This window comes from Salvelinus fontinalis, chromosome 4 (genome assembly GCF_029448725.1).
Source record: "Salvelinus fontinalis isolate EN_2023a chromosome 4, ASM2944872v1, whole genome shotgun sequence".
Classification (NCBI taxonomy): domain Eukaryota; kingdom Metazoa; phylum Chordata; class Actinopteri; order Salmoniformes; family Salmonidae; genus Salvelinus; species Salvelinus fontinalis.
This window is the reverse complement of record NC_074668.1, coordinates 69,910,225-69,926,745: the sequence shown is the minus strand read 5'-3', so window position 1 is coordinate 69,926,745 and position 16,521 is coordinate 69,910,225. Positions and strand designations below refer to the sequence as shown.

The 16,521-nt window shown below is 39.4% G+C and overlaps 2 protein-coding genes across 4 annotated transcripts in view; one reads left to right on the top strand and one right to left on the bottom strand.

The window, feature by feature from the left end:
• LOC129852722 (neuroplastin-like) overlaps positions 1 to 1,898 on the top strand; it is a 41,446-nt gene extending 39,548 nt beyond the window's left edge. For both annotated transcript variants that reach the window (XM_055918380.1, XM_055918379.1), the window contains exons 8-9: positions 219 to 295; positions 818 to 1,898. In XM_055918380.1, the coding sequence (XP_055774355.1) occupies positions 219 to 279 (61 nt within the window). In that variant the 3' untranslated portion in view covers positions 280 to 295; positions 818 to 1,898. The remainder of the gene's footprint in view (positions 1 to 218; positions 296 to 817) is intronic.
• Positions 1,565 to 16,507, bottom strand: LOC129852729 (meiotic recombination protein REC114-like). Of its 2 annotated transcripts, XM_055918388.1 has the most exons (6): positions 9,947 to 10,172; positions 9,622 to 9,711; positions 4,014 to 4,097; positions 3,253 to 3,441; positions 2,600 to 2,674; positions 1,565 to 2,288 (listed from the first exon to the last, which is right to left on the bottom strand). In XM_055918388.1, exons 1-6 carry the CDS (start codon positions 10,034 to 10,036, stop codon positions 2,124 to 2,126), a joined length of 693 nt encoding a protein of 230 aa, XP_055774363.1. In that variant the 5' UTR covers positions 10,037 to 10,172; the 3' UTR covers positions 1,565 to 2,123. The 2 variants fall into 2 exon arrangements, with proteins under 2 accessions (XP_055774363.1, XP_055774364.1); XM_055918389.1 differs by lacking the exons at positions 9,622 to 9,711; positions 9,947 to 10,172 and adding an exon at positions 16,313 to 16,507.
• Between the last annotated feature and the right edge of the window lie 14 nt (positions 16,508 to 16,521).

Genomic DNA, 16,521 nt, shown 5'->3' with positions numbered 1-16,521 from the left:
GATCAATGGAAACAGGATTGTTTTTGCTTTGTCATTATAGGATATTGTGTGTAGATTGATGAGGGGGGGGGAAAGATTTAATCAATTTTACAATAAGGCTGTAAAGTAACAAAATGTGGAAAAGGTCAATGGGTCTGAATACTTTCCGAATGCACTGTATATATACATATAATAATTTCCCCCTGGAATTGACTAAACTCTTGGTATTTCTTCACTAGGAAAACAAATTCGACAAACAACCACAAAGACAAAAACATGCGCCAGAGGAATACAAAATGAGAAGCTACTCGTTGCAGTAAGTATTCCAGCCTTTATAAAATGAGAAGCTACTCGTTGTAGTGAGTATTCTGGCTTTTATAAAATGAGAAGCTACTCGTTGTAGTGAGAATTATGGCTTTTATAAAATGAGAAGCTACTCTTGTAGTGAGTATTCTGGCTTTTATAAAATGAGAAGCTACTCGTTGTAGTGAGTATTCTGGCCTTTATAAAATGAGAAGCTACTCGTTGTAGTGAGTATTCTGGCCTTTATAAAATGAGAAGCTACTCGTTGTAGTGAGTATTCCGGCCTTTATAAAATGAGAAGCTACTCGTTGTAGTGAGTATTCCGGCCTTTATAGAAATGAGAAGCTACTCGTTGTAGTGAGTATTCCAGCCTTCATAAAATGAGGAGCTACTCGTTGCAGTGAGTATTCTGGCCTTTAGAAAAAGGAATCTGAGGCATATGGAAGTCAACAGGGAACTAAGTGATATACTGTAGGAATGTGATAATGTGCACAGGGTATACTAATTCCTTCCTCCCCCCGATTTTCATTAACAGATGACTAACTGCATATCTTGACCATATGAAGGTATCTGAGGGAGCTCCAGGCAATTTTTAATGAAGCATATCTCGTCTCTCTCTTATGAGAAAAAACAATAACAGCGTAACACTGGCAGAAAAGAACAAGATGGCTGTCTTAAGCATGCCTTATTCAGTCTTACATGAACAGTCCTGGACGGAGAGATGACTAATTCCATCACGAAAGGTGTGCACATCTTTTTTTGTGTGCTGTTTGATGTCTCTTTTATTCATTTTATCATGTCCTCCAACCAGAGGTGATCCTTTTTGTATTACATATCATGTAAAACGCATGCAAATTATTACGCAATAGGATGCCCAGAATAGACTTTGTTGTTTTCCCTCATGTCTGTGTGGCTATTTTGCGTCCAAAGCAATTATGTTTTTTTATGAAATTGTCCTGAACTGAAAAATACTGTTATATTCTTAAATAACTTTGTACAGCTGATTCATTGTCATTAAACTATGTTTGATTTAGTGAAAGGAAAGTCCACTCTTAACAGCCATTATAGTGAAAATGTGATGCAAGGGATTCGATGTCTGGCAGTATTTACTTGAAAATGATTATATGAAAATTACTACTATATCTATCTAGTTATAAATAAAATGTGTTTATTTTTATTTTTCAGAGTAACTTAGGATGTCTTGTATATGTTGAGGTACGAGTGTTCAAACAATAGCAAATACCGTATGTAAAGAAAAAAAATACATTTTATATTTCCCAACTTAATTCATTCATTTTTATTTTTCTGAAATTGTACAGCATGGCTATTATCCTATGCAATATGTATTCATATATAGATATATTGGGGGCAGTTTGTTTTTCTCAGTGAAGCTTTAATATTGTGGGATCACTTGGAAGCTGGTATAGCAAAATGCACTGCTGTAGCTGCATGACTCCTGTCCTATAAATACAGTGTATCCATGTGTATTGCAGTGCAAATGGACCTACATTAGGGTGGGAATGGAAGGAGCTACGGTATCTCTAGCCACGATAAAACATCAGACCAATAACATACGAGACCAATACATTTTTGAAAATAAAAGGCTCCAAAATACATTTAGTTTTTTTGCCTCAAAAATCCTTTCTAGAAATCACAACATTTGTCCTGCTATAAATATGCTCCTACAACACAATGGTCACTATGTTCCAGCACACATTTACACAATCAGCAGCATGAAGAACAACACATCCCCCGACTCTTCCACAACCCACCTCCCACCCACATGTGTAGTGAGTTGACCTGTCTCCCTCTGGCTGTTTGTGTTGATGAGCTTCATCTCCTCAGTCCTGGAGCACTCTCTTCAGCTCCCCTTCCATTTCCTCCACCAAGGCAGGGAAGCTGGGGTCCAAGAGACACAGGCGGAGGAAGGGCTCCAGCTCCCCACGGAACAGATCACTGTGGCGGTACACCAGGGGCAAGGACAGACCATGCTCGCCCAGGAAGTGCTGAGGAAAAATAAAGATAGACCAGGGATCTGATCATTTGTTTGTATAGACATAAAGCCATGATATCGGTTAACTATAATCTCCCAAGTCAATTAAGTGTTAATTATTCCATTGGCCTACACTTCAGTAGTGGCGGGGAATAACTACAACCCCATGAAGTGTATATTACATTCAAGCTCAGTGGGTGAGAGCAGTAACTACCACTTATTCAGCTCGCGCGATTGTCAAACTCTATCAAGTGATCATTACATGAATCATCACCCTTCATCAGTCATCTATCTAATCATTGTGTTGTGTCAGTACCAACTTACCTGGGTAAGACGTTTGATGGATAAAGAGCCCTGGACGACCTCAGGTTCAGTAGCCATAGCCTCCCCAGCACTCCCCTGATGACAAGGTTAAAAGAGATGATATTAATGCCACAGGACTTTACAGGGCAACACACCAAGGGAGGTTAAGCTGCATCATAGCTGCATCCTTTATTGAATGATTTCCCTCAGTCATCATGGCTCATTCATCCTCACTGAGAGCTTTTTCAAATGTGTGTGATGGTGTTTATTGTTGGTTTAATTTCTCCCCCTTCTGTGTGGGGAGGTTAAGGATTAACATATCGCACATTGTCATTGATTCATACATAAAATCCATATTAACCTAGTTGGTTCCAGGGCCGTTCAGTATTAAACAAGCTATATTGTTTTCATGCTTGTAAATAGCACCATCTAGTGGGTGATTCTTACTGTAACAACAGCAACTTTAGTGCCTCAAATATAGCTTGACTCATACATTGTGAAGAATAACATTCTTAAAATAAGAATTGCAACAAACGTGAAAAAAATGTGCGCAATGCACTCATTTCAATTAGTTAATGTATTGCAGGAGCTGTTACAATTCAGATGTTCCAAAATACGCTTTCATGATGCAATACGTAGCTACATGTTTTCAGTGTGTATGTGTTGTTGAGTACCTGTTGATCCTGTGCAGTGGTCTTGGTAGGGGGCTGATTGGGTGTTGGGGGGCAGCTGCGTGGTGGTAGTGGCCCCCCCTGTGTGGTGACAGGCAGGTACTCCTTCAGTCTGAGTACTGCACTGCCACACTCCTCCAGGGCCTCAGCCCTGCTGCCGCTGAACTGCATCCTGATCAGACGGCTCTCCCCCTGCACATACACAGCATTGTTTCGTCTGAGAGCTGGCCTATATCTGCTCCTCGCCGCTACTGAGGCAATTTTGACCAGCAGACTACAAGCTTGGCACAGCACTTACAATTCATCACAGTGACACTTACCTACAACACTTATTTAGCCTACATATCACTCACAAGCCAGGCCCTTGGCAGAACATGGGCAGAAAACTGCTCGCAGCCAACTAGTTGTGCCAAGACTGTTAAAATGCATCGTGTCAGGCCTCAGATCCCCTTAATTCAGGCCATTTAATGACCAATTACACTATTGTCTCAGCACAGCCACCCCTGCCAAACAATAGCTCTGCCACACTCATGTCAATGTGAAATCTGGCTATGGTAAATAAAGCTACCACTATACAAATTGCTGAGGAAATTACCTTCTGTAAAATTCCGGTGATGCCTTGTAGTTAACATTAGCCTACATTTCATATAAAACCAGGTGCTAGAATAATAATACAAGTTGGTATGTATACTCTACGACTGACTGTAGCTTCTATTTAAAAATGGTGTTGTTTCTAAAAGCAAATAAAGGCTTTCGCAACCCACCTTAACAGTCAGACGGAACAGCAGGGTATCTGATTTCTGCTGAACTTTGAGGAAGCTTGGAGCATCAAGCAAGGAAAACCCATCCTGAAAGGCAGTAACACAACAATCAGACAGACTAACAATGGTGGGCACACAGCTAATCCTCATGTCTTTAATGAGACATACAAGTCCATTTAATAGTATCAGACGGAGCATGCAGCAATCACAGCTCTACTTTTGGTTAGCAGGAGCAATCTCAAATGATCTGAAATGACATAAGCGCACCTGCAGGGGGCTCTATTGACTCAGAAACCCATCCAGACCCTGTGACCAGCAGCATGCCATCAGTATGTATTTGGAAAGATTAACTTCCATCTCCATCTCAAACAACCAGCTGTTGGAGGTTGAATGTTGTTGTACTAAATATCATCTTTGAGAGTCATAAGCTGTGTTCAAATTCTCATACTAACCACACTAACCATACTATTTGTGACATGATTTGAGTACATAGTATGCTTATTGGTCATAGTATGGATATAGTTAGCATGCCAAAAGTTGTCGTACTAAATTTGGACAAAATACAAAGTATACATGCAGTGGACACTATTTCCGTGCTATTAGGGCCCATAATGCAATTCTTCCAAAAATGGGCGTGGCTTCACAACGTTTTCAGTTTGTAGAAAATTGAGGAAAATATGCAGCAGAAGTCTGACGAAAGTGGATACAAATTATTTATTGGTTTAACTAATTATGAAACATTTAAAGAAAATGTTGAGTAATGTAATAAAAGTATTGATTTTTCAAATAAGTTTGTTGTGACAATTTGTTAGCTACGTTATCCTTATGAACAGCATAGCATTACAGCAGTAGGTATGTTAGCTAGCTACTGGCTACTAATACATCGAACTTGCCAGGCAGTATTATTAACTATCTGCTATCTAACTAACTACCCAACGTTTATTGACTTGATTATTCACATAATTCTTAGCTAAGTGGTATGGACATTGTTCATTCTGACTATCTACTTCGATTTCAGAGCAGTCCCGCGCAGAATAACTGATGACTTTATATTCAACACCCGTTGAATATGGACGGTGTCAGTAAACGCCGGCAAAAAATGCGTAAATAAATTGTTGCCAGCAGGACAGTTACAGCATAACCAGCTCTGCTAGGGCAAGCAAAATGGTCAGAGTGAGGTGTTCTCTCAGTCTCATTTGTGTCTGGAAGTAGCTAGCCAACGTTAGCTTGGGTGCTTGACTGCCGTTGAATGCTCAGATCAACCATACTTCTCGGCCAGAGCGTCCCGTGTGCGCTCTGAACGCTCCGAATTTATGAATGGACAATCTGACAACGCTCTGGATTTACGAACGCCTACAGCGCACTCTGCCACTCCAGATTGAATTTACGAACAGAATCAAAATCATTAAATGTTTAGCTAGTTATTTGTTATGCCAGTGGTTCCCAAACTTTTTATAGTCCCGTATCCCTTCAAACATTCAACATCCAGCTGTGTACCCCCTCTAGCACCAGGGTCAGCGCACTCTCAAAAAGCCTGCCACACACATACTATACGATACATTTATTGAACATAAGAATGAGTGTGAGTTTTTGTCACAACCTGGGTCGTGGGAAGTGACAAAGAGCTCTTATAGGACCAGGGCACAATAATATAATAATAATAATCAATAATTTTGCTCTTCATTTAACCATCTTACATATAAAACCTTATTTGTTCATCGAAAATAGTGAATAACTCACCACAGGTTAATGAGAAGGGTGTGCTTGAAAGTATGCACATAACTCTGCAAAGTTGGGTTGTATTAGAGAGTCTCCTTCTTAAATCATTTTCCACACACAGCCTGTGCCTGTATTTAGTTTTCATGCTAGTGAGGGCCGAGAATCCACTCTCACATAGGTGCGCAGTTGCAAAGGACATCAGTGTCTTAACAGCGAAGTTGTGAAGTTGGAAGTTTACATACACCTTAGCCAAATACATTTAAATTCAGTTTTTCACAATTCCTGACATATATATATATACTATATATATATATATATATATATATATATAAAGTGTAATGTTTTATGTAACAGAGCTGAGTAGACTATTCATCCCTCCATTGTGTAGTTCATTTGAAATGAAACATAACTTGCAGTGGCAAAAAAAAGTATGTGAACCCTTTGGAAATACCTGGATTTCTGCATAAATTGGTAATCAAATTTGATCTGATCTTCATCTAAGTCACAACAATAGACAAACATAGTGTGCTTAAACTAATAACACACAAATTATTGTATTTGTCTTGTCTCTATTGAATATATCATTTAAACATTCACAGTGTAGGTTGGAAAAAGTATGTGAAACCCTAGGCTAATGACTTATCCAAAAGCTAATTGGAGTCAGGAGTCAGCTAACCTGGAGTCAAATCAATGAGACGAGATTGGAGATGTTGGTTAGAGCTGCCTTGCCCTATAAAAAACACTCAACATTTGAGTTTCCTATTCACAAGAAGCATTGCCTGATGTGAACCATGCCTCGAAAAAAAGGAGATCTCAGAAGATTAAGAATTGTTAAGTTGCATAAAGCTGGAAAGGGTTACAAAAGTATCTCTAAAAGCCTTGATGTTCATCAGTCCACAGTAAGACAAATTGTCTATAAATGGAGAAAGTTCAGCACTGTTGCTACTCTCCGTAGGAGTGGCCATCCTGCAAAGATGACTGCAAGAGCACAGCGCAGAATGCTCAATGAGGTTAAGAAGAATCCTAGAGTGTCAGCTAAAGACTTACCGAAATCTCTGGAACATGCTAACATCTCTGTTGACGAGTCTACGATACATAAAACACTAAACAAGAATGGTGTTCATGGCAGGGCACCACGGAAGAAGCCACTGCTGTCCCAAAAAAACATTCCTGCACGTCTGAAGTTTGCAAAAGTGCACCTGGATTTTCCACAGCGCTACTGGCAAAATATTCTGTGGACAGATGAAACTACAGTTTAGTTGTTTGGAAAGAACACACAACACTATGTGTAGAGAAAAAAAGGCACAGCACAACACACCAACATCAAAACCTCATCCCAACTGTAAAGTATGGTGGAGGGAGCATCATGGTTTGGGGCTGCTTGGCTGCCTCAGGGCCTGGACAGCTTGCTATCATCGGCAGAAATATTAATTCCCAAGTTTATCAAGACATTTTGCAGGAGAATGCTAGGCTATCTGTCCGCCAATTGAAGCTCAACAGAAGTTGGGTGATGCAACAGGACAACGACCCAAAACACAGAAGAAAATTAACAACAGAATGGCTTCAACAGAAGAAAATACACCTTCTGGAGTGGCCCAGTCAGAGTCCTGACCTCAACGCGATTTGAGATGCTGAGGCATGTCCTCAAGAGAGCAGTTCACAATAGACATCCCAAGAATATTGCTGAACTGAAACAGTTTTGTAAAGAGGAATGATCCAAAATTCCTCCTGACCGTTGTGCAGGTCTGATCCGCAACTACAGAAAACATTTGGTTGATGTTATTGCTGCCAAAGGAGGGTCAACCAGTTATTAAATCCAAGGGTTCACATTCTTTTCCCACCCTGCACTGTGAATGTTTACACGGTGTGTTCAATAAAGACATGAAAACGTATAATTGTTTGTGTGTTATTAGTTTAAGCAGACTATGTGTGTCTATTGTTGTGACCTAGATAAAGATCAGATCAAATTATATGACCAATTTATGCAGAAATCCAGGTATTTCCAAAGGGTTCACATATTTTTTTTACCACTATAGACACTACAAGTTATGTTTCTCCATTTCAAATGGACTTCAGCACAATGGAGGGATGAATAGTCTACTCAGTTCTGTTACATAAAACATTACACTTCAGCTCCGTACTTCTAGATTCAAAACAGATTTAAATTTTCCTACTCCGCTGAAATGTTCTGAAGGGATTAGATCAAATTTTTATTTTTTGTTGAAAATTATCATATCAGGAAGTAATCACATTACATAATTTCAACAAGACTTGTCTTCAAATCATTCTGTGAGGCATAGCCAGTCGTCTTCTGAGGCATGGTTAGTTATCTGAGTCGGGGTTGAGAGGTTCCATTTCCTATAATTCCAATCGCCCCTCCTTCCTCCAAATACTGAGAGAAAGCCCCCATTACACTATATCTTAGAATCAGGAGTAATCTGGATGATGATTACACACAATAACCCTCTCTCCTCCAAGCATGATGCATCCTAATATGGCATCATCATTCAGTTGGGACTCCCCTGGCATCAGCCACCGTGTACTACTGTAAACTCTCTTCATTGAAAGATACTCAAGAGCATTAAGATTAAGGGCGCCGATCTATCAATGACCACTATCCCCTTTTGTCAGAGAGCACTTTGTGTCCTGACCTGAATAAGCATGTAGCCTTGCCTGGCACAGCAAGATAGCTGTAGCCACTTTCCATCCAGCACTCGATGTGGCATAGTGCAGCTATGGCCATTGTGTTTCTACAGCCATTCCCGCTGAGTCTCTCAGCTGCACACAGAGTCTGAAGGTGAACCTTGAGAAGACACAGGATAAACTACACACTAACACAGGCACTATTCTATGTACAGCAGCAACATAGAAGGTGTTCAGTATTTGTTCTCGTTCCTTGTATTTTCAAGGACTTGTAATCATGTCATTTGAATGCCAAAATTGGGGTCACTTTTCAATATTGTTGCAAAAAACATACAATTGTATCCATAGCTAGGCTATCTGTTTATAATCCTAATAAAATAGATCTAAGCTTAGACTAGCCTGAGTTAGAAGGCATACTTGTTAATAAAAAATAAGTGTACAAAACATTAACACCTTCCTAACATTGAGTTGCACCCCCTTTTGGCCTCAGAACAGCCTCAATTCTTCGAGTCATGGACTCTACAAGGTATTGAAAGCATTCCACAGGGATCCTGGCCCATGTTGACACCAATGCTTCCCACAGTTGTCAAATTGGCTGGTTGTCCTTTGGGTGGTGGATCAATCTTGATACACATGGGAAACTATTGAGTGTGAAAACCCCAGCACCGTTGCAGTTCTTGACACACTAAAACTGGTGCACCTGGCATCTACTACCATACCCTGTTCAAAGACACTGCAATCTTTTGTCGTGCCCATTCACCCTCTGAATGGCCCACATACACAATCAATGTTTAAGGCTTAAAAATCCTTCTTTAAATTGTCTCTTCCGCTTTATCTACACTGATTGAAGTGGATTTAACAAGTGGCATCAGTAAGTGTTAATAGCTTTCAACTGGATTCATATGGTCAGTATGTCATGGAAAGAGCAGGTGTTCCTAATGTTTTGTACAGTCAGTGTAATTTAGGCCAACAATGAGTGCAGGTTGGACAATAACAGTTATTATATGTCTATTGAGTGTACATTTGGCAGTAACTTGGTATATAATAATCAATTATTGAATATATTGGGGGATATTTTATTTTATCATACTTGGATACATTGTTACTTGGCCTAGAGATGTGCATGCATGAAATGTGCGAGTCCAGATAAAAGACATTAAAAACTAGATCCAGATCCATCCAGGAATGACTTGACTTTAGGACATCAAAGGGCATATCAAGTCTAGTAGCTAGACCTCAACTCACTTACCAGAAGATCGTGACCTTGGGACACCAACATATGACCGGATTCCACAATGGTGAGCACCAATTCACCCGCGCTTTCACTGTGCTCAAACATCTAGAGAAGTTTCAGGACACATTTTTCAACATCACATCTGAGGCAAGATCCATAATGTAAAGTGTAGACCTATAACTCTTTGATTTGCTAATGTAGTAAACTAGCCTATATTTGTAAACAATGTTTGGTTAGCCTAGCTAGCAAGTGGCATTAGGTAGCTAACTTTGGCTGGCGTTATCTCCTATAAAAACAGACGTTGTAGGACAAAATTTACGACTAGACAACTCCATGTCACCTTCCATGGATTACCGCCGTCTTCTTTGGTCCCAGGCAAAAAACGTCCAAAACGTTTCAACCTCCATATAGATTTATGTACAGTTGTCATTTGTAAAAAAATAAAATAATAATATTTAAGAAGTATAAGAAGAGCTAACGCTAGCTAGTTAGCCACGTTTGTTTTGCTTGATGAGCGCGGGAATATCAGAAATTCGCGAACTCATGAGTCACGCATGTAGATTGTGTTTCTGTGTGCGCGCATGCGCTGGGTTCTGTCTGGAGATGCTAGAAGTGCGCCTTTTTTTGTTAGCCCAGAACATTAGTTACACCTACTCAACTCTAACCTAATCCCCAAACTCAATTGCTACATTTTTTGATTTACTTAGTGATGTGTTGGTGGTGCTGGATTAGAATAGTGACCACGTTTAAGTTTTTAAGTGCGCAAGGTATTCATAGCTCACATACAGCGTAAAGTCTTGGATAAAGTGTTTACATGCACCTTTGATATCCCGCTCACGAGTATCCCTATATTCACGAATAAACAAAATATTCCTCATTTAAATTTATATGGAATAGTAACTGAAATATGGACACTGACTGTAGGCAAATAACCCCTCGCAAATATAATATTAACTCATGCTGAATTATGCAGTTCTTGCAGATACAACAAATGTTAATTTTGTCTCAGGAACAGAAGTGGAGAAATATGATGTCAGCCTTTCTTGAGAAAATATGAATGAGTATGTCATGTAATGTGTAATGTGTTATGCAAGCAGTATTTCACCAGTGGTGGTTGCTGATGTTTAAGATGAGGGAGGATGATACTTTTTTTAATGAGCATGGCCTTATTTCTATTACAGCATATTGGATGACTATAATTCATATTCCATTCACCCAGCTCAATGTAACATCGATAGGTTTAGGCTACTACATGATCCTCAAATTTTCCCAATACCCATCATGAGGTTGCTAAAACCTAGCCTATGAATAAAAGTTTGCAACGTAGGTGCACAGGTCGAGAGAAAAATGTGAGTAATCGAGGTGACAGTGACCGCCTTGCACACTCTTGCCTGCATCTAGCTGATATAGGGTGTAATCATTAGTCCACCAGTTGGAAACGAGAGTTTCTATTGGACAAATTCAGGTATATTTATCCCTGTTTCGTTCTGTTTGCTTCTGTTTAAGTTTTTCAATAGAATCGGGAGAATGAATACCCCCTTGATCACGTGCAAACACAATTCACTTTCATAGCAGCCACATACAAACAGCATGAACATTTTGATCGTTGTATAATTCCTTCTCACATCTACATGCTCTCCTCCTCCCACCTTTTCAGTTCGCTTGTGGATGACAGTGCACAACACATCAGCTGTCTGTGACCAGGTGAAAAATATTTCCAAACCTTCCTATCATAACTGCTGACTGCTACACACAGCCTACATTTTTGTCACCATATTAGCTAACAACGTTAGTAATGTCATAGTCAATGTAGCTACTAGAACTAACTCATTAATAAACCCGCTACAATTATGGAGTACAGTGAACAGTCAGCAAGTAGTTACACCCAGTAGAAATCATTTAATAAAACCAAAAGCTTACCTTTACTTGGAAGAGTTCCAGTGTTGGATAGCCATAGCCAACTAGCTAACATAGCATCCCTCTGTTTGGTGCCTGGTGTTTTAGTAGGCTAAACTAGCTAGCTAAATGACAGTGAAAGTTTTTAAAAAATACATCTAATTTTAGTTCTGTCTCTCGCTCTCTCTTGATTTTCCTTCATTGTTAAAGAAATTAATTTGTTCAAAACTGTTTAACTATTGTCTTTCTCTCTTTGAGTCAACTATTCACCACGCAATGCAGTGCTAGCTAGCTTATGCTTTTAGTACTAGATTCATTCTCTGATCCTTTGATGCTGCAAGAACTCTAATAGGTTGGAGGACGTCCTCCAGAAGTTGTCATAATTGCTGTGTAAGTCTATGGAAGGGGGTGAGAACCATGAGCCTCCTTGGTTTTGTATTGAAGTCAATGTACCTAGAGGAGGACGGAAACTGGTGGTGTTAACCTACAGAGTGCTGTTGAGGCTACTGTAGACCTTCATTGCAAAACAGTTTGTTTTAATAAATTATTTGGTGATGTGAATATATTTTGTATAGGCCTAGTTTTATCTAAAAAGGGTAACTTTTTAAATGTTTCACTATTTTTATTTTTATGAAATTCACTGAGGATGGTTCTCCCCTTCCTCTGAGGAGCCTCCGCTGATTTTCAATCACATAAAATATGCACCAAAGACGACCTGAAGTCTTATCAGAAACTTGTTTCATTGTTTTCTCAGCTTTTCATTTCCTTAAAACCGGTCGAACTGATGACATTTGGACATTTTGTACAGGACCAATCTTTCCACTTTGTTCGAGTTATTGCGTTTTCTTCCCGGTCCCTAAACAAATCAGACAACTTTACCATTGTTACCTAGATTACTAATGCAGTCATTCTATCGATGTAAGACATTATTCTGCTGAGCACTACTTCATTTATTTTTTGGGGGAAAAAGTTATGACAGAAGAGAAGCTGCATGTATCTTAACTATAGTTGACATATAAATGGCCTACCAAATGTCCAACAAATGGTCTGAAATTATAATATGGCCTACCAAATGTTGGAAATTATGAGCAGAAACATGTCTAAATTAGGGGTGAAAGTAGCCAGTAGGCTATAAGGTCCAGTACAGAGTATCAGCAAAATAAATAAAGTAAATAAATACATTTTTCATAAGAGAAAATCAAGTCTGAAATTTCAAGGTGGAAATTACAAACTTCATAAGCCTTTTTAAACCTCAAATACACTACAAGTTGTACATTTCCTGCATTGCATCATTAGGCTATATCATTAGGCTATAGGCTAACAAATGGTAGAATAGGCCTGCACTGAAAAATATGTTTCATTTTTAGGTTTATCTATTATTTTTACTGCATCAGGGATAGCATACACAGATGATTCCGCTTGCAGTCTTCTTCAGTGTGTAGGTTAAAAAAAATACATTCAAAACAGTATTTCTAGGGAACAACCGATGAGCAGCAGATACTTCTAATCAGGGTTGCCACACATCTGCCAATCAGGGATGTGGCTTTTCTGATCTACCTGTATACCACAAAGAAATCCAGAATTATTGCGTATGGGAGCGGGCACAAAGGGCATTTGAGGGCATCTTGAGTTAACCATTCATGAATCAATGGACTTAGGTGTCTGCTCACTTGGATACATTATATCAATTCATGAGATAGCTTACCACAGCCTATATCCTTTTTGAACATTCATTTTGTTGATTTTATTTGCATAGTTAATTTGCATTATGTAGGCATTGTTAAGGTTGAGCAATATAGACAAAAAATCAATTTCTATAACCCTTTAACAATGTTTATTTCATATACATTTTGGTCTGTGAAAGTTATCTTGATAAATCGCCAGTATGGCATTAAATTAGTGTAGCAGTTTCCCTTACCAGCTGATCAATCTACCACAGCTGCTGTCTGTATATCCTACAACCTGATGAACAAAAGCATGAAGAATGGCATAGTAGCCTAAGTATCACCTTTGGATACGCGTAGCCCAGGCTGCAAAAAAACTATCCCAAGGGGATATAACTTAAAAGGACTGTTAGCTATTTAAGAAATGGGGAGAGCTTTGCTTATTTGCAGTTCTCGCTTCTACAGACTGGTCTCATAGACTAGACATATTAGTATGATATGTTACATTTGGCATGGTTACATAAGATAGAAGGTTACTTAAGGCAAAAAATAAAAGGAGTGGGGTTGATCGAGGTTGATGTATAACGCGAATGGCGTTTTCCAATCCCATTACGGAAACTTTAGCATTTTGGCTAATTAGCAACTTTGCAACTACTTACTACTTTTGAACTACTTTGCAAATGCTTAGCATGTTAGCTAACCAGTGCTTGACTTGGACTGAAATAGATGTTGTGCTGGTGTTGTGCCGAATCCCTCCCCCTTCGCGTGAACGCGCACGCACTCAATTCTACATTGCTGCGACTTGCTTGCTAGTTGAGATTACTGATCACGTTAGGCTGCGTTTCATTTGATGTTTTATGTCGGTTTGATCGCGGGGGATGCAGTAGTAATGTCTGTAGTTTTCAGTTTGGCTATTTGTTTCAAGTGTATTAGTCTATAAATAAATCTCTTTGCCAAAATTCATCATCTCTCCCATGTCTTATTCGACAAGTAGTTGTTCTGAAATGTTTATTGCTTGCCTACATTTTACTACCCTCCTATATGTTTAATATAACACATATACATTAATTATTACCTTCGGTTGCCTATCCTGACGTGTAGTGTGTTCTATAGAAAGTATTTGACTCTGATGTGTGCCACAGAAAGTATTTGACTCTAGCCACAAAAATAAGGAAATTAGAAAGGGTGGGGGGGTAAGGCCATTTTCTTGCCTGCAGAAATTCTTCCCCCCTTCTATCTTGGGACTGCAAGGACTGGCACACTTCCGAATCATTTTTTGGTGACCTATCATGCCCTCTGATGTGTGCTACAGGAAGTATTAGACTCTAGTCACAAAAGGAAGTGGTTATTTCAGCAATAATAGTTTTCAGAGCCCTCTACTGTTCTCTCTACCCAGTCCTCAACCCTCCATCCCATCGTGCTTTTCCCTCTTATGGCTTTTCCTATTTTTTTTTTACACTTTTTCTGTTTTAGTTTTTAAGAACGTAGGTACAGTAGTAATAATAATAACAATAATAAATAAAAAATGTCTACTCTGGGTGAAAAAGGAAGTTATAAGTCAACATGAGTGCATATACATAATCACAGTAAACTGTTATAGTAATAGAAAAAAATGACAAAAATAAATACATTATATATATATATATATATATATATAATAAACAAAACTGACTGAATGTGCCTCCATGAAGAATCCCCTCCCCAATAGGTCCCTTCGCCCTCAATAGGGCACCTCCAACATCCCCATCAACCTCCCCCTAACCCTCAACCACAAAACACAATAATGATAATAATAATAGAAAAAGTACATATACATAGGACACTCAACTGATCTCATCTCTTTTCCTACATCAGATATGCAGGTGACATTTCCACCTGGATGACAGCCCATAATCAGCAAGACGGAGATGCTCTTCATCCGAGGGAATGGCTGCCCATTCTCAGATGTTAGATAATCCCAGATGATCTCGTCATTTACATTCCAGCCCTTGTCAGCTCCAGATTGGACTCCTTCAACTCACACCCTGCTAAAATCCCTGCATTCTCAGATTCCCCTCTGGTATTAATCTCCATATGGTAATCAATAAAGTGTTTTAAAATGCTGTACTTTTATTAACATATATGTTCAGATCATTCCCAAGATAGAAGGGGGGGGAGAATTTCGGCTGGCAAGAAAATGGCCTTGCCAACCCCCCCCCCCCCCCCCCCCCCCCCCTCTAATTTCCTTCATTTTGTGGCTAGAGTCAAATACTTTCTGTGGCACACATCAGAGTCAAATACTTTCTATAGAACAAAGTTCACGTCAGGATAGGCAACCAAAATTAATAATTAATGTATGTGTGTTATATTAAACATATAGGAGGGTAGTAAAATGTAGGCAAGCAATAAACATTTCAGAACAACTACTAGTCGAATAAGACATGGGATAGATGAATTTTGGCAAAGAGACTAATACACTTGAAACAAATAGCCAAACTGAAAACTACAGACATTACTAGAGCCTCCCCCGCGATCAAACCGACATAAAATATCAAATGAAACGCAGCCTAAAACGTGATCAGAAATCTCAACTAGCATGCAAATCGCAGCAATGAAGAATTGAGTGCGTGCGCGTTCGTGCGAAGGGGGGAGCTCTTCGGCGCAACACCTGTACTGTTTATATTAAGGTGCAAGAGCTCCACAATACTTTTGCGCTAATATTCTAGAAAATGAACATGAGCTCAAGCAGCAGAACATTTAAGGTGCCGGTCAGCTACAGTGAGCTACTGCCCAAGTCAAGGACTGTAGCTAACCCTCCCCCTAACCTTAACCCTTATCCTAACATTAACCCCTAACCTTATCCCCTAATGCTAGCTAGCGTTAGACACCTAGCTAACATTAGCCACAACAAATTAGAATTCGTAACATATCATACCTTTTGCAAATTTGTAACATATTATACGATATCGTAACATATCATAGTAATTTGTAACATATCATACAACATGGATGATGGATATCACAAATTAATACATACCATACGAAAGGTAACATATCATACTAAATGGAGTGTCTCTGATTTATGTCGACTACAGAGTAACAAGAAATGCTCTGAGACCACGTTGGCTCCTATGGCAACCCATCAGCTTCATGAATATTCATGTTACCAGAATGCTTGGGATAGATGTCATCGGGTCCTTGGATGCGCTGCTGATGTAGCCTATGGTGCGTGATTGCATTGCATTGTTTATTATTGAGAGGCAGCTGACACAAATCTGGAGGAAAAGAGCATCCCTCCTCGCGCTGTTCATGACCTCCTCGTCTCCTCTCTGTCAGTCGGTCATGCTAAAGTGGCTTCTTCCAGCGCCCCCCCCCC